This window comes from Drosophila yakuba, chromosome 3L (assembly GCF_016746365.2).
Source record: "Drosophila yakuba strain Tai18E2 chromosome 3L, Prin_Dyak_Tai18E2_2.1, whole genome shotgun sequence".
In the NCBI taxonomy this organism is placed as follows: domain Eukaryota; kingdom Metazoa; phylum Arthropoda; class Insecta; order Diptera; family Drosophilidae; genus Drosophila; species Drosophila yakuba.
This window is the reverse complement of record NC_052529.2, coordinates 21,255,363-21,283,326: the sequence shown is the minus strand read 5'-3', so window position 1 is coordinate 21,283,326 and position 27,964 is coordinate 21,255,363. Positions and strand designations below refer to the sequence as shown.

The 27,964-nt window shown below is 42.8% G+C and overlaps 13 protein-coding genes and 1 long non-coding RNA gene across 17 annotated transcripts; 8 read left to right on the top strand and 6 right to left on the bottom strand.

Moving 5' to 3' along the window:
• Window positions 1-282: 282 nt before the first annotated feature.
• Window positions 283-1,116, bottom strand: LOC6534973 (39S ribosomal protein L21, mitochondrial). Its single transcript, XM_002095607.4, has 2 exons — window positions 954-1,116; window positions 283-880 (listed from the first exon to the last, which is right to left on the bottom strand). The coding sequence occupies exons 1-2, from the start codon at window positions 1,021-1,023 to the stop codon at window positions 345-347; spliced, it is 606 nt and encodes a 201-aa protein (XP_002095643.1). The 5' UTR covers window positions 1,024-1,116; the 3' UTR covers window positions 283-344.
• Window positions 1,117-1,417: 301 nt separating this feature from the next.
• On the top strand, window positions 1,418-3,123 carry LOC6534971 (ruvB-like helicase 2). Its single transcript, XM_039375000.1, has one exon. It carries the CDS (start codon window positions 1,590-1,592, stop codon window positions 3,033-3,035), a length of 1,446 nt encoding a protein of 481 aa, XP_039230934.1. The 5' UTR covers window positions 1,418-1,589; the 3' UTR covers window positions 3,036-3,123.
• A 380-nt stretch (window positions 3,124-3,503) lies between these two features.
• On the bottom strand, window positions 3,504-6,678 carry LOC6534970 (lysophospholipid acyltransferase 5). 3 transcript variants are annotated; one of them, XM_002095604.3, is made up of 4 exons: window positions 6,654-6,678; window positions 6,115-6,230; window positions 4,584-5,614; window positions 3,504-4,387 (listed from the first exon to the last, which is right to left on the bottom strand). In XM_002095604.3, the coding sequence occupies exons 2-4, from the start codon at window positions 6,221-6,223 to the stop codon at window positions 4,034-4,036; spliced, it is 1,494 nt and encodes a 497-aa protein (XP_002095640.1). In that variant the 5' UTR covers window positions 6,224-6,230; window positions 6,654-6,678; the 3' UTR covers window positions 3,504-4,033. The 3 variants fall into 3 exon arrangements, with proteins under 3 accessions (XP_002095640.1, XP_015050967.1, XP_039230933.1); XM_015195481.2 differs by having other exon boundaries at window positions 6,541-6,665; XM_039374999.1 differs by lacking the exon at window positions 6,654-6,678 and having other exon boundaries at window positions 6,115-6,486.
• Window positions 5,578-6,092, top strand: LOC120321638. The gene is made up of 2 exons (XR_005561362.2): window positions 5,578-5,636; window positions 5,701-6,092. It is a non-coding gene; the product is annotated as an uncharacterized LOC120321638 (long non-coding RNA).
• A 441-nt stretch (window positions 6,679-7,119) lies between the features above and the next one.
• LOC6534969 (BET1 homolog) lies at window positions 7,120-7,841 on the top strand. The gene is made up of 2 exons (XM_002095603.4): window positions 7,120-7,309; window positions 7,402-7,841. Exon 2 carries the CDS (start codon window positions 7,439-7,441, stop codon window positions 7,790-7,792), a length of 354 nt encoding a protein of 117 aa, XP_002095639.1. The 5' UTR covers window positions 7,120-7,309; window positions 7,402-7,438; the 3' UTR covers window positions 7,793-7,841.
• Window positions 7,842-7,981: 140 nt separating this feature from the next.
• LOC6534968 (protein max) lies at window positions 7,982-9,922 on the bottom strand. The gene is made up of 5 exons (XM_002095602.3): window positions 9,733-9,922; window positions 9,592-9,657; window positions 9,127-9,234; window positions 8,721-8,844; window positions 7,982-8,658 (listed from the first exon to the last, which is right to left on the bottom strand). The coding sequence occupies exons 1-5, from the start codon at window positions 9,775-9,777 to the stop codon at window positions 8,516-8,518; spliced, it is 486 nt and encodes a 161-aa protein (XP_002095638.1). The 5' UTR covers window positions 9,778-9,922; the 3' UTR covers window positions 7,982-8,515.
• Window positions 9,923-10,135: 213 nt separating this feature from the next.
• Window positions 10,136-10,716, top strand: LOC6534967 (SOSS complex subunit C homolog). 2 transcript variants are annotated; one of them, XM_002095601.4, is made up of 2 exons: window positions 10,136-10,394; window positions 10,450-10,716. In XM_002095601.4, the coding sequence occupies exons 1-2, from the start codon at window positions 10,269-10,271 to the stop codon at window positions 10,714-10,716; spliced, it is 393 nt and encodes a 130-aa protein (XP_002095637.1). In that variant the 5' UTR covers window positions 10,136-10,268. The 2 variants fall into 2 exon arrangements, with proteins under 2 accessions (XP_002095637.1, XP_015050963.1); XM_015195477.3 differs by having other exon boundaries at window positions 10,141-10,394; window positions 10,453-10,716.
• An 11-nt stretch (window positions 10,717-10,727) lies between these two features.
• On the top strand, window positions 10,728-12,918 carry LOC6534966 (rRNA N6-adenosine-methyltransferase METTL5). Its single transcript, XM_002095600.3, has 2 exons — window positions 10,728-11,215; window positions 12,668-12,918. The coding sequence occupies exons 1-2, from the start codon at window positions 10,728-10,730 to the stop codon at window positions 12,819-12,821; spliced, it is 642 nt and encodes a 213-aa protein (XP_002095636.1). The 3' UTR covers window positions 12,822-12,918.
• Window positions 11,548-12,199, top strand: LOC26534777. Its single transcript, XM_039374998.2, has one exon. It carries the CDS (start codon window positions 11,757-11,759, stop codon window positions 12,033-12,035), a length of 279 nt encoding a protein of 92 aa, XP_039230932.1. The 5' UTR covers window positions 11,548-11,756; the 3' UTR covers window positions 12,036-12,199.
• On the bottom strand, window positions 12,842-15,153 carry LOC6534965 (putative aldehyde dehydrogenase family 7 member A1 homolog). The gene is made up of 2 exons (XM_002095599.3): window positions 15,023-15,153; window positions 12,842-14,534 (listed from the first exon to the last, which is right to left on the bottom strand). The coding sequence occupies exon 2, from the start codon at window positions 14,531-14,533 to the stop codon at window positions 12,911-12,913; it is 1,623 nt and encodes a 540-aa protein (XP_002095635.1). The 5' UTR covers window position 14,534; window positions 15,023-15,153; the 3' UTR covers window positions 12,842-12,910.
• A 325-nt stretch (window positions 15,154-15,478) lies between these two features.
• LOC6539454 lies at window positions 15,479-20,912 on the top strand. Its single transcript, XM_002086308.3, has 7 exons — window positions 15,479-15,634; window positions 15,695-15,798; window positions 18,008-18,089; window positions 18,148-18,909; window positions 19,000-19,411; window positions 19,522-19,986; window positions 20,059-20,912. Exons 1-7 carry the CDS (start codon window positions 15,560-15,562, stop codon window positions 20,781-20,783), a joined length of 2,625 nt encoding a protein of 874 aa, XP_002086344.2. The 5' UTR covers window positions 15,479-15,559; the 3' UTR covers window positions 20,784-20,912.
• LOC6534964 (serine protease grass) lies at window positions 15,879-16,734 on the bottom strand. Its single transcript, XM_002095598.3, is given in 2 exon segments — window positions 15,879-16,497; window positions 16,499-16,734. Coding segments are annotated over 2 exon segments (855 nt in total).
• A 1,660-nt stretch (window positions 20,913-22,572) lies between the features above and the next one.
• Window positions 22,573-26,868, top strand: LOC6534962. Its single transcript, XM_015195476.2, has 5 exons — window positions 22,573-23,447; window positions 25,595-25,655; window positions 25,709-25,783; window positions 26,058-26,306; window positions 26,371-26,868. Exons 1-5 carry the CDS (start codon window positions 23,321-23,323, stop codon window positions 26,495-26,497), a joined length of 639 nt encoding a protein of 212 aa, XP_015050962.2. The 5' UTR covers window positions 22,573-23,320; the 3' UTR covers window positions 26,498-26,868.
• Window positions 26,859-27,939, bottom strand: LOC6539456 (cuticle collagen 14). The gene has a single exon (XM_002086310.4). It carries the CDS (start codon window positions 27,546-27,548, stop codon window positions 26,865-26,867), a length of 684 nt encoding a protein of 227 aa, XP_002086346.3. The 5' UTR covers window positions 27,549-27,939; the 3' UTR covers window positions 26,859-26,864.
• Between the last annotated feature and the right edge of the window lie 25 nt (window positions 27,940-27,964).

Here is a 27,964-nt window from a genome sequence, read left to right as displayed (position 1 = left end):
TACTAGCTTTTCTAAATTTTAAAAGTTAAGAATCTATGTAAAAATAAATAAATAAATAACAAAATTTAAGCAACGTACATATGTATGATTTTTGTCAATACGATAAAGTTAGAAAAATTGATTAATTTTTCTTTCTTTTTTCTTAATAAACGGTATTAAGTCCTACGATTATTGAATTTGTATGCCATTTATTTTTAGTGAATTAAAGTGAAATCAAATGTAAGGCAGCTTTATACCACTTGATCTAAAATAAGCATTTGAAAAAAGATATCCTCTAGATTATGAGTTTTCTTAATTACTTCCCAACAACTTGGTTTATTTTTCTTGATCAACAGCATTTTAAACTAAAACAAGCGCCTCGAGGAAGGTTCCTCCTCGCCATTCCCGTCCACTGGACGAGCCAGTTCGATGGAATTGATCCTAACCATGGTGTGCGGGGATCGTTGGAAGTTGATGCGCATGTACTGCTTCCTGCGCTTCTTCCTGAAGTGGGTCTTCGTGTGGCTGAGCGTCTTCTCCACCACGGTGGCCTTTACCGAGATTAGTCCGGGCTCCAGGATGGGCCTTCCCACGAGCGTGAAGTCGCGGGCCCCGGCCAAGAGCACCTTATCGAGGCTGATCTCGTCGCCTATCGTTGGTGGCCAGTATCCCTCCACCACAATGATATCTCCTGGAGTTACTTTAAATTGCTTGCCGCACAGGTGAACAACCGCGAAGAGTCGTCCCTGCTCGGACTTTTGCACCTGTCGGTTGATGCGCTCGCAGATACTCAGGCACTCCTTCTGCTGATCCTTGGCTATGGCCGATATATCCACCGATTCCGTCGCCGGCTTGTTTTGCTGCCCAATTACCGGCGATATGCTCAGGGGACGCATGGCACCTACAAAAAGGGGTTTCATTGAGCCATGGTTATGTCACATTGTTTACATCGGTGCTGTTAAATATTGATTCACCTGCCGTTAATAAGCTACGAGTGGGCACGTGGCGCAGCATCTGGCGCACACTTTGTGCTAGGAAGGACATCGTTTGGCAACGGTTTTAACTCAAAAAGTACATAAATAAATCGGATTGGATAAATGTCGGCGGATCGAGATAAAGTGAAATACACTAACGCTTTGTCGAACAGCTGTGTTAGCATACGCAAGTTAACATTACTGCTATTTACAGCCATAGCTAGTTAATGCGATTAGAGCTTTAAAATAGGCAGTAACATAAAAAACAATATATAACAGCACAGTATCCCCCTTTTTGTGCAAAAAGGAATTTATTTTTAGTTTCCATAATTCGATATAAACAATCTGTTTATAATATGTTTATATATAATTATAATAAGAATAACATTTCTAGCTGCTTTAAGCAAATGTTCTCACATGCTGCCATCACTGACAGCATGTGCTGCGCAGGCCAGTGCTGTGTAATTCCCAAACTTTCAACACTCCTCCAAGCAGGCCGGCAATTTATATACGAATTTCGTGCTTAGCAACTTATTTAAGCCCAGTAAACAACTAGTGAGCCGCTGAAAAGATCGGAAAAGAGTACAACTCCCAACTCCCGACCAGTGATACAATAGACAGAAACAAAAGCGCAAAATGGCCGAGACCGAGAAAATCGAGGTTCGCGACGTGACTCGCATCGAGCGCATTGGCGCCCATTCGCACATCCGCGGATTGGGATTGGACGATGTGCTGGAGGCTCGCCTGGTATCCCAGGGAATGGTGGGCCAGAAGGACGCCAGGCGTGCCGCCGGCGTTGTGGTGCAGATGGTTCGCGAGGGCAAGATCGCCGGAAGATGTATCCTTTTGGCCGGGGAGCCCAGTACCGGCAAAACGGCCATTGCCGTGGGGATGGCGCAGGCTCTGGGCACCGAAACCCCATTCACTAGCATGTCAGGATCCGAGATATACTCGTTGGAGATGAGCAAGACCGAGGCTCTGTCACAGGCACTTCGCAAGAGCATTGGCGTTCGCATCAAGGAGGAAACCGAGATTATTGAAGGAGAAGTTGTTGAGATCCAGATTGAACGTCCCGCCACGGGAACCGGGCAAAAGGTGGGCAAGGTCACCCTCAAGACCACTGAAATGGAGACCAACTACGATCTGGGCAACAAGATCATCGAGTGCTTCATGAAAGAAAAGATCCAGGCTGGCGATGTGATCACCATCGACAAGGCCTCCGGAAAAGTTAACAAGCTGGGTCGCAGCTTTACCAGAGCCAGAGACTACGATGCCACTGGCGCCCAGACCAGATTCGTCCAGTGCCCCGAGGGGGAGCTTCAGAAACGCAAGGAGGTGGTGCACACAGTGACCCTTCACGAGATCGATGTAATCAATAGTCGCACCCACGGGTTCCTGGCCCTGTTCTCCGGCGACACTGGCGAGATCAAGCAGGAGGTGCGCGATCAGATCAACAACAAGGTTCTCGAGTGGCGCGAGGAGGGCAAGGCTGAGATAAACCCGGGAGTACTCTTCATAGACGAGGTGCACATGCTGGACATTGAGTGCTTCTCCTTCCTGAATCGTGCCTTGGAGTCGGACATGGCTCCGGTGGTGGTGATGGCCACCAACCGCGGCATCACTCGCATTAGGGGCACCAACTACCGCAGTCCCCACGGCATTCCCATTGATCTGCTCGATCGCATGATCATTATACGCACTGTGCCGTATTCCGAGAAGGAGGTTAAGGAGATCCTAAAGATTCGCTGCGAGGAAGAGGACTGCATCATGCATCCGGACGCCCTGACTATTCTCACACGCATCGCCACAGATACCAGTTTGCGCTACGCCATCCAACTAATCACCACAGCCAATTTGGTCTGTCGTCGCCGCAAGGCCACCGAAGTCAATACCGAAGATGTGAAGAAGGTCTACTCGCTCTTCCTGGACGAGAATCGTTCGAGCAAGATCCTGAAGGAGTACCAGGACGACTACATGTTCAGTGAGATCTCTGAGGAGGTGGAAAGGGACCCAGCCGCTGGTGGCGGAGCAAAGCGTCGCGTCGAGGGCGGAGGAGGAGATGCCCAGCCCATGGAGCACTAGAGTCCGAGTAGCCATCCCAGCAACCTCCCAGTACATTCTCATGACTATTTTATGATCAATAAATAAGTTTCCTTGTATCTACGATTAATTCATATGCCTTTGATTTTGGTTTTATCACACTTGTAATTAATAAACCATTAGCAGCATTTCGGGTTGTAGATTAACTACGGAAAATGGTTTATTGTGGTATGGGGTCAGTATTGTCTAAAAATATCACCACACTATCTTAATTGGAGAATTATATATTAGAATAGTAAGAATTTGAATCTGGTTTGTTGGTCAATATAACAACAATTTTAATAACGTTTAGTAGCATGCAAAATTTTGAGGATATCTCACCTAAACGTATAATTGCACTAAATGCGCATGCGATTTTATTCAAATTTAAGCTCTCATTATTTAATAATTTGAAACTTCTTAGGTAATACCTAGAAAAAGTTATAAGGAAGTACCCAAAAAAGTGCCCACTTTTTACTTAAAAATAATTTCATTGCATTTATTTCGCATCTCAATTTACTGACAATAAAACTTAGCTAGAGCATATCAAAATATATCTTTGCATCATCTTTACATTGGTATAAAACTGTCTTTATGGCTTAGTCTCCTTGAGCGCTGCTCCCCTTTCAATAAATGAAATTGTTTGATTTTTAATGACCCTGGTATATCGTATTCTTGTGTGATCTGTCTAGTATATATATATACGACTGAGAATGTGTTCTTGGGCAAGATAAAACAATATCTTATCGCCAAAATACACACTGCATACTTGGGGATGACTCCTCCTTGACTAGGCAGACAATATATATATATATATGTTAAAATTGTGTTTCAATAGCTAGTTAACAAATCTCTAATTACAGTTTCTCGTTATTTGGTAAATCATCTTATTTGGTTAGTAAGAACAATTCGATTATGTGTTTAAAATCAATTCCAAACAACTGTCAAGGCAAAACTAAAATTTTGAGAAGTGCCAGTTACTTCCTTCTATCTCTCCAATCCTACTCAGACTTCTTATCTTCAGGTTTCTTTTCCTCTATGAGTTTGTCCGTGCTTTTATCCTCTAGCTTCTGATCCTCTCCAGCTTCTTTTCGGGAACTGCTCCGGAAAAAGTGATTATAGGTGTGGTAGAAGGCAGCCCACAGTATTAAAACAGTGAATCCATAGTAGCTAACTGCTCCGTAAACCACAATCCACCGCTCGTATTTCAGAAACACAAATGCGGTGAGACACCAGCCCATGTAAACTATGTTGTACGATTTGAGAGTGAAGAAATATAGCAGCTTGTAGATGTCCGAGTTGTTCAGAATATGGCCCCACTGGGGCAACACCACTTTGGTGTAGAAACGAGTTATCTGGAAAAGGGGGGAATGACCAGATTAGTTTCTGATTGTAAGGATTGATAAACATAAACTTTGCTTGGCTTTTTAATAACCTGTTGTATAGTTTATACCGATTTGCACACAAACTTAATTACTGTATAAAGACATAACCTAAGTAGCCCAGTTGCTTTGAATACCCTTTTGTTGTATTACAAAATATAGAACTCACTTGTTTTTCGGTGCTCACAACCATGTATTCCATGAGGAATGTCATGTAGTAACCGCTGTGGTATCCGTGCCAGACCGCCAAGAAACCCAAGGCCGCGCCGTAGCTGATCGTGCGATTGTTGAGAAACTTGAGTCGCTTGTAGATATACTGCCCAACCCATTGATTTGTGTTTACATTAAAACTTTGAACGTAGTGCTCCATTGTGTTTCCGGTCTCCAGCAGCTTTAGCTTAACATTGCTGCAGCCCGACCAATCTGGTTGTCCGTTCTTGTCCTCTCCCTTGTAGGTTAGACCAATGCAAATGAGAGCTCCTTCGGTGAGCAGCCAGCATGATATGTACTTGTACAGACTGAATTTGGCCCAGAAGCCGAGGAAATAAATTCTCTTGACGAACGAAACTTGCGCAAACTCCGGAGTGAGGAAGTATGAATCGGGAAGATATCTCAATCCCACTTGGCACACAATCAGGTAGAATGCACCAGCTCCAAATCGACGAATGCCAGCCTCCACGTTTCCTTCGTGCTGACGGAATTGGCCATCGACGAAGGCCTTATACCGGCTAAATGGGAACTGCGGTCCAACTAAAAATCCACTGGGAAAATAGGAAAAGGCAAGGAGCTCCAGCAGAGAGGGCGGTTTCTTCAGAGCAGTCTCCTTTTGGTCCTTAGACAATTCCGACTCCTCTTTTAGTCCGTCGGTAATGTCAAAGCCATAGCCAATCATCCGAAGAACCAAAATGCAGTGAGGCATCGTCCACAGAATATCGTAATCATTGCTGGAGGTGTAGAAATATCCCAGCAGCAGGTAGCTCATATGGAATACGAAGTTAATGGCCAGAAATATTTGCGTTTTCTTTCGCACGAGAAGTATCAGGAAATAGGTGGTCAGGATGGCTATGAGTGAGTGATATGTGTCTCGACCATAGTTGAAGTAACATAACCCAGCGCCGCATCCAGCGAAGAACATGTGATGCACTGTTTTGTCGGCAATTATGGCAATAAACTTTTGATAAAATGCTGCAACCGGGTAACCTGAAAGGAAGAATGCACATTGGTTAGTTTAATTAATTCAGCAATAAAAAGTTTAGTTCATTTGTAAGCTTTTACGCTTCTTTTAGCTTTACTGTTATCAAAACCCTATCTATTGGGAATGAGTCACATTATTGCGGAATTTTTGGTGTCAGATTAAAATTTGGAAGAGCTTATAATTTAAATTACAAAATAATTTGAATTAAAAAATGTGACAGGTTAAAGGTAATTTTGCAATAAATTCAAATCAAACATGCTTTGCATGCATTCACAACAAAATGGGAAGAATAAAAAAACAGCCTCTTAAATGTCAGGTACATCATTTATAAACACCTGTGCATACATATAACCTAGGTATATGTGCATTACATTTGCTTGATATGCTTATATATATATATGTATATATCCATAGATATCTTAAGAAAACATCTCAGTTAAATCGCTTCATTTTGAGGCTGACTATCTAGCGTCCAACTCAAAAGCCCAGGTGCTCGGCATCTTACCGGCCAAAATGGTGAGGAGCAACCGGAGGGCCTCCACGGGCACCCCCACTCCCGAGGCGATCCCGTCCATCAGGCCATTGTGGGGCAAGACCTCCGCGAATTCCGCCATGCTAAATCTGGAATGGAGAAGGGTTGCAGTGATATCAGTAACTCTGCTCGCGTGATTTGATTCGCTGGGTTATTGCGCTCCAGTCCTTATCACGCCGTAATTGTTGCTGTTGTTATTGTCGCATATTACGCAAACTGATTGTTTTGTGATCATCAAAAGCGCGCAGGGTAGGGGGGAGGCTGATAAAGAAAAGAGGAAGAGCAGCCGAAAGAGCAACCACAACAACAACAAACGAGTGCACTTGGTCAGGGTCAATGAAAATTTAAATGCAAAGGTCGCATTATCTCGGCAAACCACTGAATTTGATGATGACGCACTTGCCACCGCGCGGACTTGAATATTTTATGCTTATTGATTTCACGGCCAGCTGATGAAAGCGAATGGGAGCAACAAAATCGAGAGCGGCATGCCAAATTGTGGCCAAAATTACCTAAATTTAAGTTACTAACACTGGAGCAGTGTGCCCGTAGGCGGGATTATAGAAATTACCGGACTCTAACAGTAATAGACAAACGGATTAACCCACTGGTTTAACATTTAAAACGAAGTATTAAAGCACCACATTTTAATTAAAATACCTAATCACTTATTTTACTGAAAACGTTTGAGTAATATTTAATAAAAATTATGTTTGCATAAAACTACTTTTTAAAAGCAGTGCGTTATGCTCAGTTAATAAATAATTCTTACACATATCTTACATTAGTACAACATTTTTCTGAATTATTTAAATATTTCAAAATATAATAGCACAAAGCAGTGTAACAGGACCTCTTATATTAAACAAGTCAGTTTTCTTCTTGTTATGGAAACAGCTTACGATATTAAAAGCGTTTTGGGAAGCAAAGGTTAAATTAATATCGTAAAGTCTGCTGCACGCATTGCGGAGTAATTTTGCTGTTGTCCTCTGGTCACACTGCTCGGGGACCAGAAATTCAATTGCATGAGAATTTAAAAAGTTTCGTTTATTAGTAGAAGCATTAGTCAACCGACTGAAAATTACGACACGGGGTCAAGAGTCAATGCGTAGTCAGCCACAGAGGTTGACCCCAGAAGCGAATAACCCAACCGCTGTTCTGCCGCTGGGTGAGCTTACATGTTTACGTTTACGTGTCACTTGATCGAAACTGAGATATGCGAACATTGAACTAATTTTATTATTTTCACCCGATCCGCAGCAATCCGGATGCCAAACTGGCACACTCGGGGAGCAGTATGCGCCGCAACAACTACCCCTACCAGCCCCTGAACCAGCAGCCATCAGGACCCCATCCCGCAAGCCATGACGCCTTGGAGGCGGAAAACGAGCAGGCGGCGGAGGAGCTGAAGCAAAAGATCGGCGCCCTGAAGTCCCTCACCATCGATATAGGCAACGAGGTGCGCTACCAGGACAAACTGCTGCGCGGAATTGACGACGACATGGACCGGACGAGTGGATTTCTGGGCAACACGATGACGCGGGTGGTGCGATTGGCCAAACAGGGCGGTGGTGCTCGCCAGATGTGCTACATGTTTCTCTTCGTCCTCGTCGTATTTTTCATCCTCTGGATGACCCTAAAGTTCAAGTAGTTGTTGGTAATTTTATAAAATATATACCTACAGATTTGTATTAAGTGTAGACACAGTTGACTTTGGTTTGGAATGCGGTTCCCTTTTGGCCCTGACATAAAATTAAATATATTTTTTAAAATCATATTTTTAAGTACAAACCCATTTAAGATTGATCCTAAGAGAAGAAAGAACTATAAAAATCAGCAATGAGTTTTTAATTCAAGATTTATTCAAACGTTACGTTTCCAATTACTTAAAAAATGTGTGATTACATTCTACCTGATTATAATGTGAATTGCATAAAATGCAAATTATAATTGGGAAAAAAACTTGTTCCTCGTCCGTCCGACATATTTTCCGACTTTTATAATAGGATTCACTAAGAAGCACACTTTTTTCTAACTTACGTACTTACTTTATTTTTTGCGCAGAGATTAATAATTGGTTGAAAGTACAAAAGTCACACGCATACAATTTAAGGTCGATTGGGTGGGTTACATTATGGGCTTACAGCTAATGATGATTATGATTATCGGACTTGTTACTGTTTTCATTTCCACATAATATTATTGAAGTTTAATTAACTCGAATTTGGAACCGTTTCCTTCACAACTTTTCGAGGGCTATTGCTTTTGTAAAACACAACTCAAAGTTGAACTTATTCCACGTAAGAATTCAGAATGTCGGTGAAAACGAAACCAGGAACACGCCTTTAAGCAGCACTTTTGGCTGCACCAGCGGCTATGCGTGAAAGGTCTTCATCTTTTTATTCCGTCTACTGAAGTCCTGGTCGAGGTCATCGTCTTCGGCCTCCTCGCTGCCCACTTCCTCCTCGCTGAGAAATTCAGTAAACTGATCCCCATTTTGACTCTCTAGCGCTCGAACTGGAAAATATGAAAAAGGATCTCAAAAGGTTGTTTGCTAATAAATAGCAGTATTTGCCTACTTTGCTTGGCTAGTATGTTGTTTTGTTTCCTGATCTCTTCGATGTCCTTCTGGTTTTCACTAATCTTCCGCCTCATCGTCTGTATGCATTCTGTGGTCTTTTTCAGGATTTGAGCTCGACTCGCCTATAACATAAAATGCGTATTATTAAATGATTTAATATTTCGAACCACACAAGGTATCGATTTTTTATGTACTTCAAACTTTGATTTTTTTAGAACAGATCTTATGTGATTGATTGAGTAAAATGCCAAACGTAAGCTTTTAATGTCTACTTTGGACCATTGGCTTATTAATTTGACTTGCAAAAATGTAATTTTATTAAAAACTAACTGCCATACAATGACATTGGATTTTTGCGGCAATAAGTGTTCGCAAGCGGATCACCTGTTGCTTTTCTGGGTTACCTTCTCGCCCTTGAGTGTGGGCACCGCCTCCCGCAGGTTGGTGAAGCTCTCCTTGATGTGATCACGCCGCCTACGCTCCAAAGCGTTGTGGTGCGCCCGCTTTTCGGCCTTGAAACAAACATAACACATTAGCATACACATATATGTAGAGGAGGTATATAAATAGAGCAGAGTTAAGAATAGTAAAAACGAAAACGAAACCTCAATATTTTGGTGTTGCATTTTGTTGATAATAATTTGAAATTTGATTGCCTAACTCTACCAATTCTAGTTATAAAATAATAAAAACAGGGTTTTTTAGTCCCTTCCGGATTATTTTAAAATACAAATCCTATTGCAGTGAACTCTGCTGTAACGTATTCACGATAACGTAACAACAACAACACGTGTGCCTTCTGTTTATCAACAAAAGCCAATGTGCGCAGTCGCTTCTTCTTCCTCAAATTATGCTGAATGGATAGTCACCTGGGTGAAATTAGCGGTGCTCGTGTGTCGTGAGGATCCCAAACCATTGTCCGAATCCCCATCCTCCTAAAAAGTAAAAAATTTGGCATTATAATCGATATTAAGCGCACGTATAAGTATTTTCTTCTGCGACTTGCTTACGTCACTTTCGATGTCTATGTCGCGGTCGTCGTCGCTCATACTCATGTTGCTTCCCTTGTTTTCAGGGTTTGTTCGCGAATAAATAAATAATTCCAAAGATTATAGCACTAAACTTGTAAATTTTGTTTGTGATTATTGTAATTAAACATGTAATTTTGTTGTTGTTTGCTCACGTTGTAAGACTCTCTGAGTGACCAAATCAACGTATTGTAATAATACAGCAAACTGAAATGCACCAAAAGCCCACCCATTTTCGTATTGTTGTTAGGAGACTTTCGTTGTATTTAAGTGTTATATATTACATACACATTAAAAATGTGCTTTACAGTCCTGTTTATTTGAAATCAATAACATTTTATTAATAATACGTGCACATGTGGATTAATCAGAATACCGCTACTGTTTGTGTCACACTGAATTACTCGCCAGTGTGACCACACTGCTTGCAAAATGCCCAAGGCAGTGGCAGAAGCACTTCTCGCCAAGAAGTTTACGATATAGTTCCGACCTTTTCTCATCCATACCTAGATTATTTGATGGCTTTTCCCACCACAAGTGCCCAGCAAGCCGAGACGAACCGCAAGATACTCGAGGAGATCCAGACGAAGAAGCAGTTGCTCGCGGGCGGGATCATAAACCTAGGTCTGAGCCCGGCGAACCAGGTGAGTTGGTTGGGAACATGGCGATTGCAAAATGTGTTTACATGCTCCTTTCCAGCAGATGCCCGCTCCCCAGTTGCTGGGACAGCCGACAACAGTGAATCCCGACTTCCAGACGGGCGTGGGCATTGCCTCCAATGCCACATCCACCGCCCGCTCTGCATTTAATCCAACGAGCTCTACGACTTTGGGCTTCTTTATACCTCAGGATTCGTATTTTGGAAATAGCTTTATACCCGTGCTGCCTCGTCTGGAGCCGCTGCCGTCGCCCGCGACCACTCCCACCACTCCGAACGCCCCGCCCAGCCACAATATCAGTAAATAGCCCGGTCCACAATGGCCCGGATGAAGCTGAGGAAACTGGAGGACTATCTGCAGGGCGTTGACGGCTTCGAGCAACCCAAGATCCTTTTGGAACAGTACCCCACTCCACCGCACATAGCCGCCTGTATGGCGCACCACATGCAGTCGCAGCACGAGGATATCGAGGGAAAACTGGTGGGAGATCTGGGCTGTGGCTGCGGAATGCTCAGCATTGCTTCCACCCTTCTGGGCGCACAGCTCACAGTGGGCTTTGAACTGGATGGCGATGCTGTGGACACCTTTAGGGGCAATGTAGTGGAGATGGAGCTTCCCAATGTCGACTGCGTGCGGGCGGATGTGCTGCAGCTGATCGGCAGCAAGTGGGAGAAGTCTTTCGACACGGTGCTGATGAACCCCCCATTCGGAACAAAACACAATGCCGGCATGGACATGCGGTTTCTGGAGGTGGCCCTACGGCTGGCCAACAGAGCAGTTTACTCCCTCCACAAGACGTCAACGCGGTAAGCTAAAATAAAATTAGTTATACCTGATACTCGTAGAGTAGGAGAGCTTATGATCATGATGATTACGATCTTAATCACAACACTTTTGAAAATATTCAGATTTCTATCCTGCATAGGTATCTGTTATTTGAGGCTTTGGCTATAGAGAACCAAGCTTACATAACAGTGTAACCCATGTTTAAACGTTCTTTAGATAATTAAATTAAAAAGATGAGAACTGTTGATTAAACAGAACCTCATGTAGTCTGCATGTGTAATGGTGGTCTTTGTATAAGTACATTTTAAAACATATTCATATTCATAAATAATGAATGAGCATATGAAGATTTATACTTCAAGAGTATGGTATAAACAGATGCGAGATCTTTTGTTATTGGTTCAGTAAACAAGAGATACAAGTGTCGCCGATTTTTGTTAACATTCTTCCTTATCGCTGTTTATACTATTGTTGTTATTTTGTTAAGAGCGCCGCCCACAACCATAAAAGCCGCAGAAACACCAACAAGTTACAGATAGCAACTAGATAGCCAGCAGCAAGATGGTCCTTTCACGCTGCCTGCTAATCTTCACTGTATTGCTAGCGACCCTTCTAGTCCGTTTGCCCACTGAAGCGCAGATCCTGGGCCGCGGCCAGTGCCGCCTCACCGCCATCCGAGTGTCGGCGGGGGGGACAGTGTGCGAGAGACTCTGCTTTCGAAAAGACTACCGCGGTCCTCCGCTTCTCTGCAGCCGCATCCCCAGGGATGGAGTGGTTCCTGTCTGCGGGGCCGGTTGTTGCCGCAGCGGTCCCAACTGCCTGCAGTTGCTTTACTCCTAAGGTCGATTGGTTATCACGCAGAACGTGTCACCAATTCATACAAATATCTCATCTTAAAATTTTTGAATATTTCAGAAAATTAAAAACTGCCTGCTAATTAAATAATATAAAAAGTAATTTCTTTAATAAAAAGGGTATCATGTTTGATCCCATAAAACGATAAATATTTGACAATGCTAAAAAGGATTGCAAGAAGAGTTTTGAGATCATATAGAGTTTTCGTTAGAGGGGAACTCTGTTATTATATTTTTAGGACACATTGTTTTATTAAAAAAAAATTACATTTTTACCTTTTTTAGCTAGAGTTTAGTTCCTATTCCTAGAAAATATGCTACTAAACATGAAAAATCAGATTAAAACTGTGACTGCTATGTCTAGTCTTCAACTTGGCTCTAGATGACCATACACTATCCTGAAAGTTTAAGCGAACTCGCGTAAAGAAATCACAAAAACACCCGATCTTTGGCTTTCCAAACTTGTTTCCCTCCTTCATTTGGGGTGTAAAAAAGTAGATATCCACGAATAAATTAAAGAGCGAGTTAAACATCCTTATTTTTAGAACAGCTGAAAAAACAGTTAGCCCTACTTAACATTTTAGTTATAATTTAATTTTCGATTTTCCTATTCCACAGGGCCTACATTCAGAAAAAGGCACAGGAATGGGGCGCCCGCGGCTCTGTGGTCGCAGAACTCCGGTACAACATCGACGCCAGCTACAAGTTCCACAAGCAGAAGTCCAGAGATATCGAGGTTGACTTCTGGCGCTTTGAAATCGGCAAGGAATAGGAAGAATTATATCAGTTGCATTTAGTTTTGGACATTATATGTATTTGAATTGTAAATTGTAGCACATTAAAATTGATCATATTTGTTTTCTACTCCACATTAAAGACAACACCCTGGGCGCAGGCCAATTCCCCGGAGTGGTTGACAGTAATGGTGGCCCGCTTGCAATACTGCTTCCAGGCGTCCGATCCAGACTCGCGACCTCCCCCAGTGGCCTTTTCGCCTCCGAAAGCTCCTCCAATCTCGGCGCCGTTGGTGGTGGTGTTGATGTTAACGATTCCGCAATCTGAACCCTTGGCTCCGATCCACTTGAAGGCCTGCCCAATGTTCTCGGTGAAGATGGCAGAGGACAAGCCCTGCTCCACCTCATTGTTCCATTCGATCGCTTGGTCCACGTTTTTGGCTTTGAGAATGTACACGATTGGTGCAAAGGTTTCACGATGGACAACGCTGGCATCGTGGGGCAATCCAGTGATCACTGTGGGCTCTACGTAAAAACCGTCCCGCTGGATGACATTGCCTCCAAAGGCCACCGCTCCTCCTAAGGACTTCGCTTCCGCGATGGCTGCCTTGTAGTTCTCCACGTTTTGTTGCGTGTGCACGGGACCCACCAGAGTTTGAGCCTCAAGCTGGTGTCCAATCTTGGGAATTAGCTGTTGATATTTGCCAACCAGCGCCTTTACGAACTGATCGTGCAGTTTTTCGTGGACAATAATCCTCCTGGTGGTGGTGCATCTTTGACCACTGGTGCCAATGCAGCCGAAGAGTGCTGCATCCAGGGCCATTTTCACGTTGGCAGATTCATCGATGATTAAGGCATTATTACCACCTAATTCTAGGATGACCTTGCCGAATCTGCGCTGGACTTCGACGCCCACATCCCGACCAGTTTGGCAGCTGCCGGTGAAGGAAACAAGGTTAACTCTCTTATCAGCCACCAAGGTCTGACCCACATCGGTTCCTCCTTGACAGAGGGTAACCACCGGCGGAAGATTGTTCCTGCGCAGCACATCAGCAACAATTTTTGTGGTAGCCACCGAGACCAAAGGAGTGCTGGGTGCTCCCTTCCACAGCACACTGTTGCCGGTGGTTAAGGCAATCGCTGCATTCCAACCGAACACAGCATTGGGGAAATTGTAGGCCGAAATAACGCCCACCACTCCCAGCGGACGCCAGGCCTCCAGGATCGAGTGATCCGCACGCTCTGAGTTGATCAGCTGACCGGAGTAAATTCTGGACAGGCCAACCGCATAGTCGCAGATATCTATGAACTCCTGAACCTCTCCCTGTCCCTCGCTGTAGATTTTGCCCACCTCCAGGGAGACTAGCTTTCCCAGGGGTTCCTTGTACTTCCTCAGTTCATCGCCAATTTGGCGGACTATTTCACCGCGAACGGGAGCTGGAACCTGTCGCCACTGCTTGTAGGCTTCCACCGCCAGCCCAATGGTCTGCTCGAGCTCCTGGACATTTCCCTGACGCACTTTGGCAATCGGTCGGCCAGTTCCGGGATCGTAGCTGGTAACGGATGGCCCACGACCCTGCCACTGACCTGAATATACACCAGGATTGTCGCGCTCCAGTCCCAATTCTTTCAGGAAACTGTACTCCGGTTGGTCGATCAGAAATGACGAGGACGATGAGTAGCTGGCGGATTGGGTAACCAAGCGGCGGGGCAGCGCCCGCTTCGAAATATTTCTCAAGTGTGCCAACATGCTGCATAAAAAAAGTTGCATCTATTATTAACCTTTAAATGTTTGAGTTCACTGTAACGTTAAAAATAACTTTTAGTGGTTATCAGTGATCCATATTTTGGCTTTCTTAGTACTATTTAATTAGTAAATAAAAGAGATAATTTAGGAAGTACCTACATCTACAGATTATTTAAATATCCAAGGAGGATCATTCGAAACTATAATTATAAATTAGTTGAATATGAAGAGTATTCATTGAAGTTTTAATTTTTAATTACATATGTATTGTACATGCATAAAGGGGCATGTTCAGATCCAGCGTTGTTTCTATAAAATTCTTTTTCTGCCGGAGGAGAAGGTGAGGAGATTTATGGATTACTGATTAAGAGCTGATACCAGTCTTATCGAGCGATAACAGCTCCGCCTGTTCTCCGGTTGCTGGCTGGAAAGTTTTTTCAGATCCCCAGCAGAGCGGATCCACTGATAGCATCTCACTTAGAAGGTACTTACTTGATAGGTGCCCGGATTGAAGGAACGACTGGCCGAGTCGCAAGTCAATTATCAACTGAGGGCAGAATCTGAATGCTGAACCAGCGGGACAAGCGGCTTTTGTGGGCAGCTTATCGCAGCCGCAAACTGAATTAAATGCAGAGAGGAGGGGCTGGAAAGCTGACTGGGGTCTTATCAATTGAACTGAAAGAATTGAGAGGTTGAGTGCAGCTTGGTCATAAAAAGAAGCATACTTTCAGATGGGTGCTCGAATCGTTTGAAGTGAGCCAATATGGGTTTCTTTTGACCATTTCCACAACTTCCGTCGTATATAAATAGTATAATAAATAAGAAGCAAATAATAAATGATTTCAGTTTTCACTACATTTTTCGAATGTTCTGATAAAATATCGTTGTTGATGTGCGATTTCCGCTTTCGATTGGTTGAATCTTCTGTTTCCCTGGCAACAAGTTAAATGTTTGGTCGTTCGAACATATTCAGCAGCTTGCTGCCTTTATAATTATATATTATAAAGTATTCAAAACAGGACCTACATAATGGAGGTGCTTGAAGAGGGAAACTTAATGGACAGAGTGCCGATTTTACTGCAGCGCGATCTCGAGTTTTACCAGGTACCAAACCCACTGCCATCCTTTGTCGCCAATTACGCAACTCCTATCCAAAAAAAATAGACACATCAGCGGGTGCTCCAGGAACCAATTTGCTCGGGAGTTGTGGGTGGGAAGCTGGATTTTCCACGTTACGCCTCCTTTGCGGCCATCAAATTGATAAGATGGTACGTAGATACTACACTTTCTCCACTGTTCTATTCATCGAATTTATTTAGTAATACAAAAATCTACAATATAAGCGAATTTATTTTTTCCTAGACGTGGTTTCAAAGCCGCTGTTCTTTCGTTGTGTTCTATACAGTTCGTCCAGTTCAGTTGCAACAGTATTGTGTGGTTCGTCCATAGCATCTTTGGTGTTGAAGGAATAGATTACCATTCCGATCCAGTGGTGCAGTCTTACCACATCGGTGTAAGTTCGCGAGTTTGAGCATTTTCCATCAACTGAATTCGCGATTCCAAACAGAACTGCCCGGCTTGGACCAATGTAGTTAATTTCACAAGTCAAGGCTGCGCCAGAGGGTTCGTCACAGGATTCCAGATCCTTGAGGCCGGCACAGAACTGACTCTTGTCCAGTTCTCCACATGCCTGCGGCATCCGGACCACAGTTATGGACCTCAGCCCAGAGCTGTTGTCTGAGTTCTGCCATGTAGTTCCGTTGAAATAGTCCATGTCATCAGCTAACGTCTGCATTCGTAAGTCTAGCAGAATGCAGACCGGTCTTATATGCTCTTTGTACACAACGGTTCGGACCAGTTTCATTAGGGCAATGTTATTCGCCTGCGTTTTCGGATTAAAGTTGGCGTTTCTGAAGAATGCAGCGACCACATGGTCTTCCGCCAGTTCAGAACCAATTCTTCCGTACTCCAACGGAGTCTCCACATTGTACATCTGTCAGGATACACCGCTCGTGCACTAGGGCTCCTACGCAAACGATGCGCCCGGATTAATGCAGTAAGGCTGTCCATGGACCCACTGCATCTGGCGATAGTGCATGTCCTCTTTCTCCACTGATGGTCTCCAGGAATTGAGCCGATCCTGATACCGAAAAATAAATCAGTAGACTAGTGAGCTTTGCAACAATTTCCAGTTTGCTGTACATTGCTCTAGAGTCAAACAGCTAGGAGTCCTTTTTAAATGGTTCTCGGACTCTGTTTTTACAACTTTGTCAGCCGTTTCAAGCTATATATTATATAAAAATATAATAATATTTATATAAATAAATACTAATCAGTCACTGTAGGCATGTCGATTCAACTTAAAATAAACAAGAGAGAAGGCTAAAGTCGAGTTCTCCGACTATCAGATACCCGTTACTCAGCTTGTGGAAATGCAAACAAGAAATTTGAAAATTTGTCAGGCATATTGATAGAAATATGGGGAAAAACCAAATGTTTAAAAAGTATAGACGAGAAAGATTTTGGCGGTTAGAGTGGTAACATTTGGGAACAAAGTTGCTCTCTATGTCTTTATCAATACTTTATCTCAACCTTCAAGCTTTTATAGTTCCTGAGAACGAGGCGTTCATACGGACAGACAGACGGCTATTGATTTTGATCAAGAATATATACATATTAGTATATAGTATATATACTGTATATGGTTGGAGACGCTTCCTTCTGCCTGTTACATACTTTTTAACGAATCTAGTATACCCTTTTACTCTACGAGTAACGGGTATAAAAAGGTGTAAAGACCTATTAAAATCAATGCATATTTTCCAAAGGAATGCGATAGTTTACGCTGGTAGTGCAGATCAATATTTATTTTACAACACTTTAATTGTACTAACAAAAAATATTGTACTTGCTGAATATATTATTTCAACATTTCAATCTAACACTGCATTAATTAAATAATAAATTAAAACGTCGCACATTTCATTTTTTTAATAAGAAAGAACGCAATAATTGATTTCCTCGATATACATATGTACATATGTACCCCATACTCAGCTTGTAAGAGCGCTAGGAAGAAATTTCATTATAACTGTTACTCGTGTTACTGTTACTCTACGGTAGAAGGCTTTAAAACGCTGGAAGGTTGAGATTTGGGCTCTTTCTCGTCGCAATAGCACTTTAAAATAAAACGGTATATAATGAATCTGATAGTCGCTAAACTCAAGTATAATGTTCTCTCTAGCTTCCTGATGAGTACCTTATCGTGTTTAGCTCTTCCTTTCTTGAAAATTTAATTATGCCCGTTACTCGTAGAGTAGATTCATAAAAAAAACACCCTAAAAAGTATATTCTTGATTGGAATCACTAGCCCGGTCGATCTGGACATTTTTACTTTTTTATTTTATAATTTCTAATGCCGAATTCTAGCAAAATTCTATCTAAACATTATTTTAAAATATTCTTCAACATACCTAGGTGGGAAGATGAGTACTTTGCCTCGTACCGCAAGCCATCTGGACTGTTGCACACAGAAAAGGAAATGGATGAAGGAGATTTTGTAAGTTTAAGTTATTTAAACTGATAGGAATTTTTAAAATAGATGCTATGTTTTTCAGACAAGTGTTACCGTGAAGACCTCCGATCCGGATAAGTTTGTGCAGCTGGTCACAAAGTCTGCTGACTTACTGTTGGAGCACATACATCGCCTTTCCCAGGAGTCTTTGGATCACGCCGACCTATCTGTCCTTACTGCCACCATTGGAGCCGCCTCGCTGGTCAAAAACTCTTTGAGTGTCTATATGCAGGCAGCAACCACTACCATATGTCCACCCAAAGGCGATGAAAAAGGAGGAGCGCTCAAGCTCAGTTTTAAGCAGTATTCCCAGATGTCCGAGGCTCTGGCTGAACGACTTCTCGACCTTCATTGTCGGCTCCTTTTACTTTATATTATGCAGGATGCCGACTGTCTGCATTGGGAGGATACCCAACCGTTTTTCGAGTCGGAAAGGGGCTCCTATACCGTCCAGATGTGGTGGCATTACATGAGGGGTACCCAAGCCGATCTGTGGAATTCAGTGCCACCGAAGATGGCCCAAAAGATATTCGCCGGAATGCTGAACGAAACGCTTAGTGTGCTCACGGTCCGGTACACTCAGATAGTAACGAGTGTGGCAAGATCCACGCTCCATCTGGTGGATATATGCAACATGTTGCTCTGCATCGCCGAACTGTTGCCCCACATCTGCGAGAGTGGCGAGGCCTATGTGGGACTGCAGCTGAGTAACCAGAGCGTTATCATAAGGGATATCCATGCCAAGTGCAAGGAGCTCTTCTACTGCCTTCTTCTAAGAGGATCGCCGTTGGGAGTGCTTTCCAAGGTATGAAGTAAGACTTGCAAGCGCCCAAAAAGATATCTACATCTTGAAAATCACACAAGATCTAATTATACTTTTACATTTTTGTTGCAGGTTTTCCGTAAGGGACTGGACAATATGGAAATGTTTAGTTCTCGTCACGGACTGCCCAGTGCTTGGATCATCTTTGCTCTTCCCAGATACTTTCCCAAGGACCAGTCCTGTCAGTGGGTCACTGAATTCTCAGACCTCTCCACCAACACAGCTATTTCGTTGGACTTGAGGGTGTTACTCGCTTTCCCCGAGGCAGATTGGTCCTATCTGTTGAAGATTCTGCTGATGAGGGACGCCTACCTCACTGGCATTATAATGCGCCACCTGATGCAGTACTTACCCTCCTCGGAAAACTTCAAAAACGTAGCGAAGATTTCGTTTACCAGCGCTGAAGGCGCCCCTCAAAAGTGCGAGGCATTTTTGTGTCGTGGAGAGTGCTTCAATGTCACCGATTCTATAGCCGGGGATATAGGTAAGATGCGATCGAGTGAGTTGGTTACTAAAAGATTCTAGGTATTGTTTTTTACGTGAAATGCAAGTTAGAGAAATTTTACATTATAGTACCCCTTCACTTCCATTCAGATCCCGTAGGTCAGTCCAATTACCAGATCGTCCTATCTCTCACTTATTTGGTGGTAGCCGTTGGCAAGGCAGTAGACATCAAGTCGTGCCTGATCAAAACACTGGAGGAACACGCGATTGCGGGATGGAGTGACTGCCTGGACAAACGACAGGTGTGGAACCAGAAGCGAACACCCTGGCTAGAAGCCATCATGCACTTCGTGTACCCCGTACTCGACTGTGTGGTGGATATGTTGGTGAATGCCGTGGAGAATGGAGCCAGTATGTACCAGGCCATGTCCTTGGCCCTAACGTGCGTCTCTGAGATCTGGGACTGCCTTCCGGAGGGGCTGTACAAAATCGCCTCCTTGCTGCAGGATATCATTCCAGTTTCGACAAAGCCATTGGGAGACTCAGTGCTTTTGCAGGTGGTTTTTGCGGCACTCTATACAGAACTGATCAAAGCAGCAGAGATGTATGAGCAGGGTGAGTAAATAGTACGGTTCATTTGTTTCAAATATTTCAAATATTTTCCATCACTATTTCGATTCTGATCAGCTAAGGATCAGGACAAGGCTGCCATATGTTACTCCATATCGGAGGCCATTTGCTCCATTGACGAAGATGACAAGCACACTGATCAGATCGAGTTGTTTCTTAAACAGGCCAAGGAAAGTATTAACTTGGACACCGATTTCGGGGGAACTCCAGGGAGCAATAACCGAGGAGCTGGAGGAATGAGTGCTGTGAGTACCATCAAAATGGATGACCTGGCCTTGACAAATGCGGAGTCCGATCGCCTGAGCCACAGTCCTCCCAATAACTATGCCATGGAACTGGATGTGGGAATCGCAGATTACATAGCCGAAGTCCTGGTCAGCGATGTTTTGACCACCAATATTGGAAAACAGGCCCTGAAAGTGGTATACAACTATTTAAAGTTCAACAAGGACTGGCTGCTCGAGCAGCTGGGAACGGGTGACAATGAGCCGAGTCCTTTCCAAGGCATCCAGGGTCAGAATATCAAGGAGGCCAAGACTTCGGTGCTGAGGTCCATGTTCTTCATTGGGAACACCCCTTTTGACCAGCTGCTCACGGGCTCATTGAAAATCGACTACGTCAGTTGGTTGCAGATGCCGCTGTCCTTGAATCCGGAACGGACCTGGCTGCATTTAACCAGGCGTTGCGATTTCCAGGAGGATGCCAAGCTGTCGCTGCCCGAGGTGGCCATGGTGGCCGGGATTACGAAGATAATGAAGCGGCGCAAGGAGTTTCCCAAGTGAGCGACGGTGGAAACGCCATTAAGATGGTGTGCACTCAAAAGAATATATAGTGAACAAACCTAGATGAATAAAATGAAACAGTTGTTAAATGGTTCCAAATTAAATGAACAGACTTATATCCTCTAAAAATATGTTTCCTAATTCCAAAAGGTCATACATTGAGTATCTTAAATGTGCCTCTGTCGACATAAGCCAGACTTCTGGAAAATAGTACACTTAGCTTTTACCTATAAAAGCATTTTTTAATTATGTTAAATACATAAAAGACCTAGTGCAAGCATAGAAGAAGGCATTTTGAGGACCAAGCCAACCTAGCTGCAGAAGACGATACCAAGGACGACCTTCCCAAGCATTTTCTGGAATCCTCGAACTGTTCCTTTAGGAAATTAACTTTTCCGAGTGTGAGGCAGCTGTGAATTATGTCGTAGATGGCGGCGACAGTGGAGGGGGATGGCTGCCACTTTGGATGTCATTAACGCCGCATAATGCAAACAAGCCTGACGACAGACACCTCAGCAAATGCACAGGACAATAAGCGGAGGAGCTAAAAAAATATTTACTCCTGCTCCCCCTGAGTTTGGCCCCATTTAATGTATGAGGTTGAGGGCGCTGTAGCAGCCGAAAATGTTTTTGTCCACATTCTGCGTACTCGCCCGCCTCTTGGCAATTGCTCAGCTTTGCTCCTGGTTGTCTTTTGAGCTTCTTTCCGCCTCCCGCCACTCCGATCCCCATTCAGCCAGTTATGAAAATTACTGAAACGTGGCCAAAGGCAGGCGCGGGGCGGGGGGTTCCACAGGACCTGCAGGACGAGGGCACGCACACAGAGAGCCACGTCAGCAGTAGCAACAACATGAGGCAGTGGCTTCACACACAGGACAACGTGACAAATAAAATCAAGCTGGTTTTGAACTATGGCCCAAATATCCATTTTTTGACAAACAACTAAAATTTCTGTATAATTTAAATAAAAATGTATACATGCTAATATTCAAGAAAACTCTTAAATGAGGATTATACCATATCAGTAGCTAATTATGTGTTTCTTGTTGTATAAATTCGGCTTGAGTCTTTATTAAGGAAAATAACTAAGAATACTGACGTCTAGCCCATTGTGCTTTCCTGTAAAAAACCGCAGGACTATAAAGACTGCTCAAATGCGCTACGCTCCACAATAAATCGCGAAAGGGAAACACTTTAAATAAAACAGAAGATAAAACACCAAAAACTGTTCAAACTTAAATACTGAACAAAAATTACAGTAAAAATAAAAGAATTCAGTTCTTAAAAAAAATTAACATAGTATTTAAAAAATACGATTTTTTGTTTTGAATTATAAATGAATAACCAACAAGAAATTAGACAACTGTTGCAGTACAAAATGAGCTCTATATTTTTATATATTTAAAGAAGTATAGTTCAAAAGAATTATCATATTTCCAACTTTAAATAAGTTTTCAAATACAAACGGCGGTAGTAAATGTCAAAAACAGCTAACCAATTAAAAAACATCTTTAAAACAACATGGATATATTTGTGGTCTTCATAAATCTCAGCATTAAATCGCAAAAACGCATTTAAAAAGAAATAAACACTACTCGTGCGCCCTCGTAACAAATCAACTTAGCAGTTTCGAATGCAGCGCCGCCCCATTGGCTGGTATTTGGCTACAAAGTCAGTGGCAGTAGGAAAAGCAGTGGGAAAAGCAGCCTGAGCGGCGACTCTGGATCCTGACTCCGAAATAGAAACGAATCCTTGCTGGTCCTTTCATTCAGTTTCATTCAGCTGGCGCCGCTGGAAGCGTGCGGACGTTCGTTGTTTAGAGCAGGACCATAAAGTCGAGTGGCAAAGTGGCACTTCACAGGAAAAGTTACAAGAACTCAACAACAATAAGAGAAATATTTAATAAAAAAAATAATAGAGGGCACACAACGTGCGGGGGCAAAGTGCAAATGGTAACGGCAATTTGCAGACATTAGTTGCCACACACACGCACACACACTCACAAACGGTCCGGTGATTAAAGGCTGTGGAAGAAGAGGTGCGAAAAATGTCACATTACGAATACGCAGCGTGTGCCCGAGTTAAATGGTGAAATTTAAAAGCTGTTCTAGCTGGAATTGAAAATGTTTGTCGTAAAGTTGTTTGGCCACTTAGTAAGCCGAGCACGTAGTGAATTTTTGTGATGTGGATACGGCTCTTTGATTGTTTTATTAGCGATTCCCTTGGACAGCAATTGAAACGACAGTTTTAGATGTGAATATTTAAAGTTGTGCTGTATTAGCATGTAATATATTGAAAATATAATTTAAATATTATCAAGTTATTTTAAAGTAAAAGTTGAATGGAATACAAATTCAGATATAAAGCCAAAACTTTAATACAAAATTTGAAAGCGATTGCTCCGACTTTTGCCAACAGTGCATTGGAAGGAAGGAGAAGGATAACTTGAACTGCAATAAATAAGATATTAACAACAATATCAAACTGCTCCTTTGGAATTTATAAAATAAATATATATATATAAAACCAAGATAGCCATGAGCCAGATGCAACTGCAATCGCAGCGCGTTCGCCGCACTCGACACCATCGCCGCCATCAGTCCGCAGAACCGTGCGAGTGCCTACGTCCTGTGATAAGGGTTTTTGGTCTGCTGACTTCATTCGGTAAGCTCAAGTGCGCGGAAATCCGAGCCAGGGGAATAGGACTTGTCGGTGCCCAGGTGCCCAGGTGCCCAGGTGCCGAGGTGACCCCGGTTTCGAGATAATGCCAATCACGATACGGGGCTATGATGCATGGATGCATGTGCATGCATTTATGTATGAATGTGCATTGCTTTTCTGGCCCTTGTTTGGAATGTTTACCCTTGACAAATCGTAGGAAATGCTTGTGCATAGGAACCATTGCCTCGGGATATGTTGAGTGCTGTGGTTTATTATATTTCTTGGTACTGAATGGGAATTGTTGGCTGAGATGCTGAGATGCTGAATGGGGACATGCTCTTATTGGCTGCTTTTATTGTTCCTTTCAATTCATATAATATTACTCTTGAGCAATATTTTTCTTGAACACAAAGGTTCTGCATGTGCTTGAGTAGACTAGGAAAATAAACATACAAAAGGGCCATCCATTTCTATTTCCCCATAGTAAGATAGATACAAATGTGTTTTAATGAACACGAAATGCAACCCTATGTAAAAAATCTCTACCTAATGCAATTAAAATTCAAGATTAGTTTTAAAAGTAATTTCCCCTTTTTCCGTCATTTAATTACAATTAAATTATGGTTTTTTGTTTCCAGCTTTGAGTTACACTTTTTCCGCTTAATTGATAGCTTCACAGCCTGAATTAAATGACATTTCGTTTGTCAATTTGTAAAATGAAGTAATAATTTATTACATAATAATATTATCTTCCTGAAATCAATCAACGTTGGTTGCATTTTTTGCACGACATAATTTTTCATCTCTTATCTGCATTCTAATCTGCGAAAATCCAATCACATTTTTCATCATCATTTCTTTTTCGGCCATCTGGTGGAGTTATCAAAGTTGGCTCAAACGCTTATCATGGCCAATCATAACGATTTTCCGCCACCATCTGACATTTCCCTAATGCGCTTAAGATAGTGCACCGCCGTTTTTTACTGAATTTGATAAATCGCCCAGCTGCAGCCGAACAAAAACTTCGGGTCAAGTTCAAACTAATTTCTTTGCAAATTGTTTTGGGGTCTATCATGGATGCAGTGGCACGCAGAAAAACAAAGTATAGAAGTATAAAATCTCTGTAGTTCATAAGCTCCGCATTACGGGGATCGGCGAACAGGGATGGGGTTTCCCAAGGAAACTCCCTGGCAGAGCCATTAACAAGGCATTGGCCTCTATGCAGTTTACAGCTTGCAGCTCACGACTGGCATCCTGTGCCAAGAGCAGAGTTTTCCCAGCCCGCTTTCCCCTTATCAGCAACTTTTCCATACGGTCGACAATGAGCTGTGTTGTTAGCCTTTTGGCGCCAGCCATCCGCCAAGTTTCCCTCTTTCCCGGTATCTATTTTCACCCCGTCGCTTTCAATTATCCAGATAATTTTTGCATGTTTTTTCGATTTCCGCTTTTTCAATTTTTATCTCCGTTGACAGCATTTAATGTAATTGCTTTGGTTTCGGTTCTGCAGTTGTGCTTAAATATGGGGCATACATATATCTAACAGGCTAATCTGATTGGTTTTTCGCGACTCGGCATAATAAAAACAACTTAATTAGATTATATTTTTATGGGCTGAGGGGCGTGGTGACTCCATAACCATGGCCAACCATATATTAACGTTCAAAGTGGATTTGGGTAAGACAAAATGTTAAGCGGAACCATAATGTGGTTAGAATATGAATACTGGGGAGGGCAGTTTAACGCACATGGAGATAAGTGGTAGAGAAAGTTTCTGTTAAATTTGTAATTCATATGTAAATTTCCTCAATGAATCTATCACAACCTAATTCACTATATATCACTATATATTTATTAATATATTTTTTTTAATATTAAATGAGCTTGTAATTTGTTGGCCACTGCAAAATCCTTTTTGGCACAGTGATAAACTTCTTGAGTTCACCTCGTTTCCTTTCATTGGTTTTGTATTACATTTTATGGCCGAAGCGTGGTAAACAAAAAAGCCCCAGCTCAATAAATATGCTTATAAATATATTTGCCTAGACAAACTCCCATTATTTTATAGGCTCATTCAAGGATAACACTCCTCGTTTCAACCCGCCAAAAGGACCCCCCTCACCGAAACTTTCTTAAGCCATTTTTCATTTCAGTTATCTGCGGCGTTGGCGTTGATGTCTACATGCATGGCTATCAGGCCGGTCTTTATATAGTGTAAGTCACGGATCCATATCCATGTCCCCAAAAATATACTAATTTGTGGTTAGTTTTTCAGCTGTGCTGGTAATGTTTATTGAGATCAAGTGGCTCGTGACTATCTTTCTGCAACTTCAGTGTGCAGAGTAAGAAAACAATTCAGATTCCCCAAATAATTCATTTAGAAAGAGATTTATATTTTGATATATTCTCTTATATATATTCTCTTATTATAATTCCATTTCATTTATAAAAGACGCTAGTAAAATGTGATTTGCGGACAAATATATGTCCGATATACTTTCATTTCGACTTACACAATAACAAATGAAACCACAAAAGATTTGGCAAAAGCCTTTGCTTACAATAATGCTTGAACATTTTCCCTCTTCACATATTTGTGGATTCAATTTGTTTCAGGGATAATTACCAGCGGAGGACCTGCAGCTGCTCGGCCTGCTGGCGACTTTCAGCGATTTGTGGCGGTTGGCGACCCACTCCGGTTTATGCGGTCATCGGCATCTGCCTGATACTATATCCCCACAATCTGTGGCTGAGTTATGTGGCCGGGATGTTCCTGATACTCCTCGGGCTCCTCAGGCTTTGCACGCTGCTCAGATTCAGCCCCTCCAAGGAGGAGGGCCTCCTGCCGCAGTGTGACTTTGAAAAGTGATGCCAGCCAACGAACGTCTTTGTTATTTGTTTCTAAAGTCTGTTTGTTTTGCGTTGATAGGGTCTCGAGCTTTGTGGATACCATGGAGGATGATTTCGCGGAGGTTGGTGCCTCGCAAGCGGCCTTGGAGGACGAAGCGGAGGAGGAGGGCGATGACCACCCCGTCATAGATGACGATGTTTGCTAATAGTTTAAGCCAGCTTTTCTGCCTAATGTAATGTGAGATTTTAAACGAATTAACAGATATCTATTAATATACGGTTTGTAAAAAGGTTTCGATTTAAACGCTGAGTGCATGCTATACTTTTATTGCTCGTCTTTTAAAAAGTATTTGGTGTGTTTAATCAAAGTGTCCTTTTTGGGAAAGACTTAATACCGAAATCGCTATTTAAATAACATACCCGCTCTAATGCCCAAAGTTAACCTAACCTGTCACTCGGACAATTTTTAAAAATGTAATGACTTCTTTTTTTTGCCAATTTCAACAGATATTTCAAAAGAATTTTGAAAGTTCTTTCTAAGCCACGGGTATTTAATAGTCCATAAACTTTAATTTAACTTCGTCTTTTATTGGTTTTTGGGCTAAACGGATTTCTGCGTTCACTGAAGGCCAAAATGAAGGGTTGGTCGTCGAATTCTTCGGGTTTTATTAGACCAAATGCACGCTCATTGCCGTAATCATAGTCCTCCTCATCATAGTAGCGATCGTAGTGCCTATGGTGTCCTTTTGGGCCTCCATGCTCATGTGAAGGAGGAGGAGGGGGAGGGGGAGGATAGGGATATCCACCATAAGGATATGAACCTCCTGGATAACCAGGAGGACCCTGAGGACCAGGCTGGCCAGGCATTCCAGGCATCCCTGGGTGTCCCTTATCTCCTCGCGGCCCCTTCTCGCCGGGATCACCCTTGGATCCCTTGGGGCCGGGATAGCCCTTCTGTCCAGGCTGTCCAGGGGGACCAGGAGGACCTGGAGGACCAGGCGGACAACGACAGGGCTGCGGCTGCGGGTACGGATACGAATAGCTTGGCTGGTAGTGTGGCGGATGATGATGATGATGATCGTGATCCTCCTCTATGATCACTTCCTGTGGCGGGGCTGGAGCAGGACTACTAGTTTGAAGGGTGATAAGACGGGGCACAGAGGCATCATCCTTGGCGAAGATTTCGGCAGAAACTGACAGTAGTGCCACCAGCAGAATAATCCAGTTCGCAAAGCGAACTTCCAGATTCGACGACATGCTGTAAACTAACGAAAATCAGATCGCAGTGACTGCTTTTATGTGGATACTGAAAAAAGGCAATAGAGAAGAATCATTCAAACTCCCGTTAAGACAGCTCATTTGAGATTTATTTGTCTTGTCTTACGATCGTATTATATTTGTATCGTATGCTAATTTCTCTTGTTTAATAAACTAAGCCATTTATTTATAAAGTATCTGATTTGCATAATATTCAATGAATGAGCTGGGTTCTTAGCCGGCTGAAAGAACTTTCACACTAAATGGGTGTCGGACTTTGTGATTGAGCCATGAAAAGTGAATTCTTGTATTCTAGGATAGCTTAATAAGTAGGTATGTATATCATTTCTGATAAACATACATGCATTCATACATTTTAAATGGAACCAGAGTAATGTCTGCTGACCAGGATAATG

Coding starts and splice junctions, on each gene's coding strand:
- LOC6534973 (XM_002095607.4), bottom strand. CDS start 1,023: ATGTCCTTCCTAGCACAAAGTGTGCGCCAGATGCTGCGCCACGTGCCC. Junction 881..953: donor TCGTAGCTTATTAACGGCAG/GTGAATCAATAT, acceptor CCCTTTTTGTAG/GTGCCATGCGTCCCCTGAGC.
- LOC26534777 (XM_039374998.2), top strand. CDS start 11,757: ATGGTCCTTTCACGCTGCCTGCTAATCTTCACTGTATTGCTAGCGACC.
- LOC6539454 (XM_002086308.3), top strand. CDS start 15,560: ATGGAGGTGCTTGAAGAGGGAAACTTAATGGACAGAGTGCCGATTTTA. Junction 19,412..19,521: donor TTCTATAGCCGGGGATATAG/GTAAGATGCGAT, acceptor ACTTCCATTCAG/ATCCCGTAGGTCAGTCCAAT. Junction 19,987..20,058: donor AGCAGAGATGTATGAGCAGG/GTGAGTAAATAG, acceptor GATTCTGATCAG/CTAAGGATCAGGACAAGGCT.
- LOC6534967 (XM_002095601.4), top strand. CDS start 10,269: ATGGCTTTTCCCACCACAAGTGCCCAGCAAGCCGAGACGAACCGCAAG. Junction 10,395..10,449: donor GTCTGAGCCCGGCGAACCAG/GTGAGTTGGTTG, acceptor GCTCCTTTCCAG/CAGATGCCCGCTCCCCAGTT.
- LOC6534970 (XM_002095604.3), bottom strand. CDS start 6,223: ATGGCGGAATTCGCGGAGGTCTTGCCCCACAATGGCCTGATGGACGGG. Junction 5,615..6,114: donor GCTCCTCACCATTTTGGCCG/GTAAGATGCCGA, acceptor TCTTCCTTTCAG/GTTACCCGGTTGCAGCATTT. Junction 4,388..4,583: donor TTGTGAGCACCGAAAAACAA/GTGAGTTCTATA, acceptor CCCCTTTTCCAG/ATAACTCGTTTCTACACCAA.
- LOC6534968 (XM_002095602.3), bottom strand. CDS start 9,777: ATGAGTATGAGCGACGACGACCGCGACATAGACATCGAAAGTGAC. Junction 9,658..9,732: donor ACATAGACATCGAAAGTGAC/GTAAGCAAGTCG, acceptor TTTACTTTTTAG/GAGGATGGGGATTCGGACAA. Junction 8,845..9,126: donor CCACACTCAAGGGCGAGAAG/GTAACCCAGAAA, acceptor TTTATGTTATAG/GCGAGTCGAGCTCAAATCCT.
- LOC6534965 (XM_002095599.3), bottom strand. CDS start 14,533: ATGTTGGCACACTTGAGAAATATTTCGAAGCGGGCGCTGCCCCGCCGC.
- LOC6539456 (XM_002086310.4), bottom strand. CDS start 27,548: ATGTCGTCGAATCTGGAAGTTCGCTTTGCGAACTGGATTATTCTGCTG.
- LOC6534962 (XM_015195476.2), top strand. CDS start 23,321: ATGAGCCAGATGCAACTGCAATCGCAGCGCGTTCGCCGCACTCGACAC. Junction 25,784..26,057: donor CTGCAACTTCAGTGTGCAGA/GTAAGAAAACAA, acceptor AATTTGTTTCAG/GGATAATTACCAGCGGAGGA. Junction 26,307..26,370: donor CCGCAGTGTGACTTTGAAAA/GTGATGCCAGCC, acceptor TTGCGTTGATAG/GGTCTCGAGCTTTGTGGATA.
- LOC6534969 (XM_002095603.4), top strand. CDS start 7,439: ATGCGCCGCAACAACTACCCCTACCAGCCCCTGAACCAGCAGCCATCA.
- LOC6534966 (XM_002095600.3), top strand. CDS start 10,728: ATGGCCCGGATGAAGCTGAGGAAACTGGAGGACTATCTGCAGGGCGTT. Junction 11,216..12,667: donor CTCCACAAGACGTCAACGCG/GTAAGCTAAAAT, acceptor CCTATTCCACAG/GGCCTACATTCAGAAAAAGG.
- LOC6534971 (XM_039375000.1), top strand. CDS start 1,590: ATGGCCGAGACCGAGAAAATCGAGGTTCGCGACGTGACTCGCATCGAG.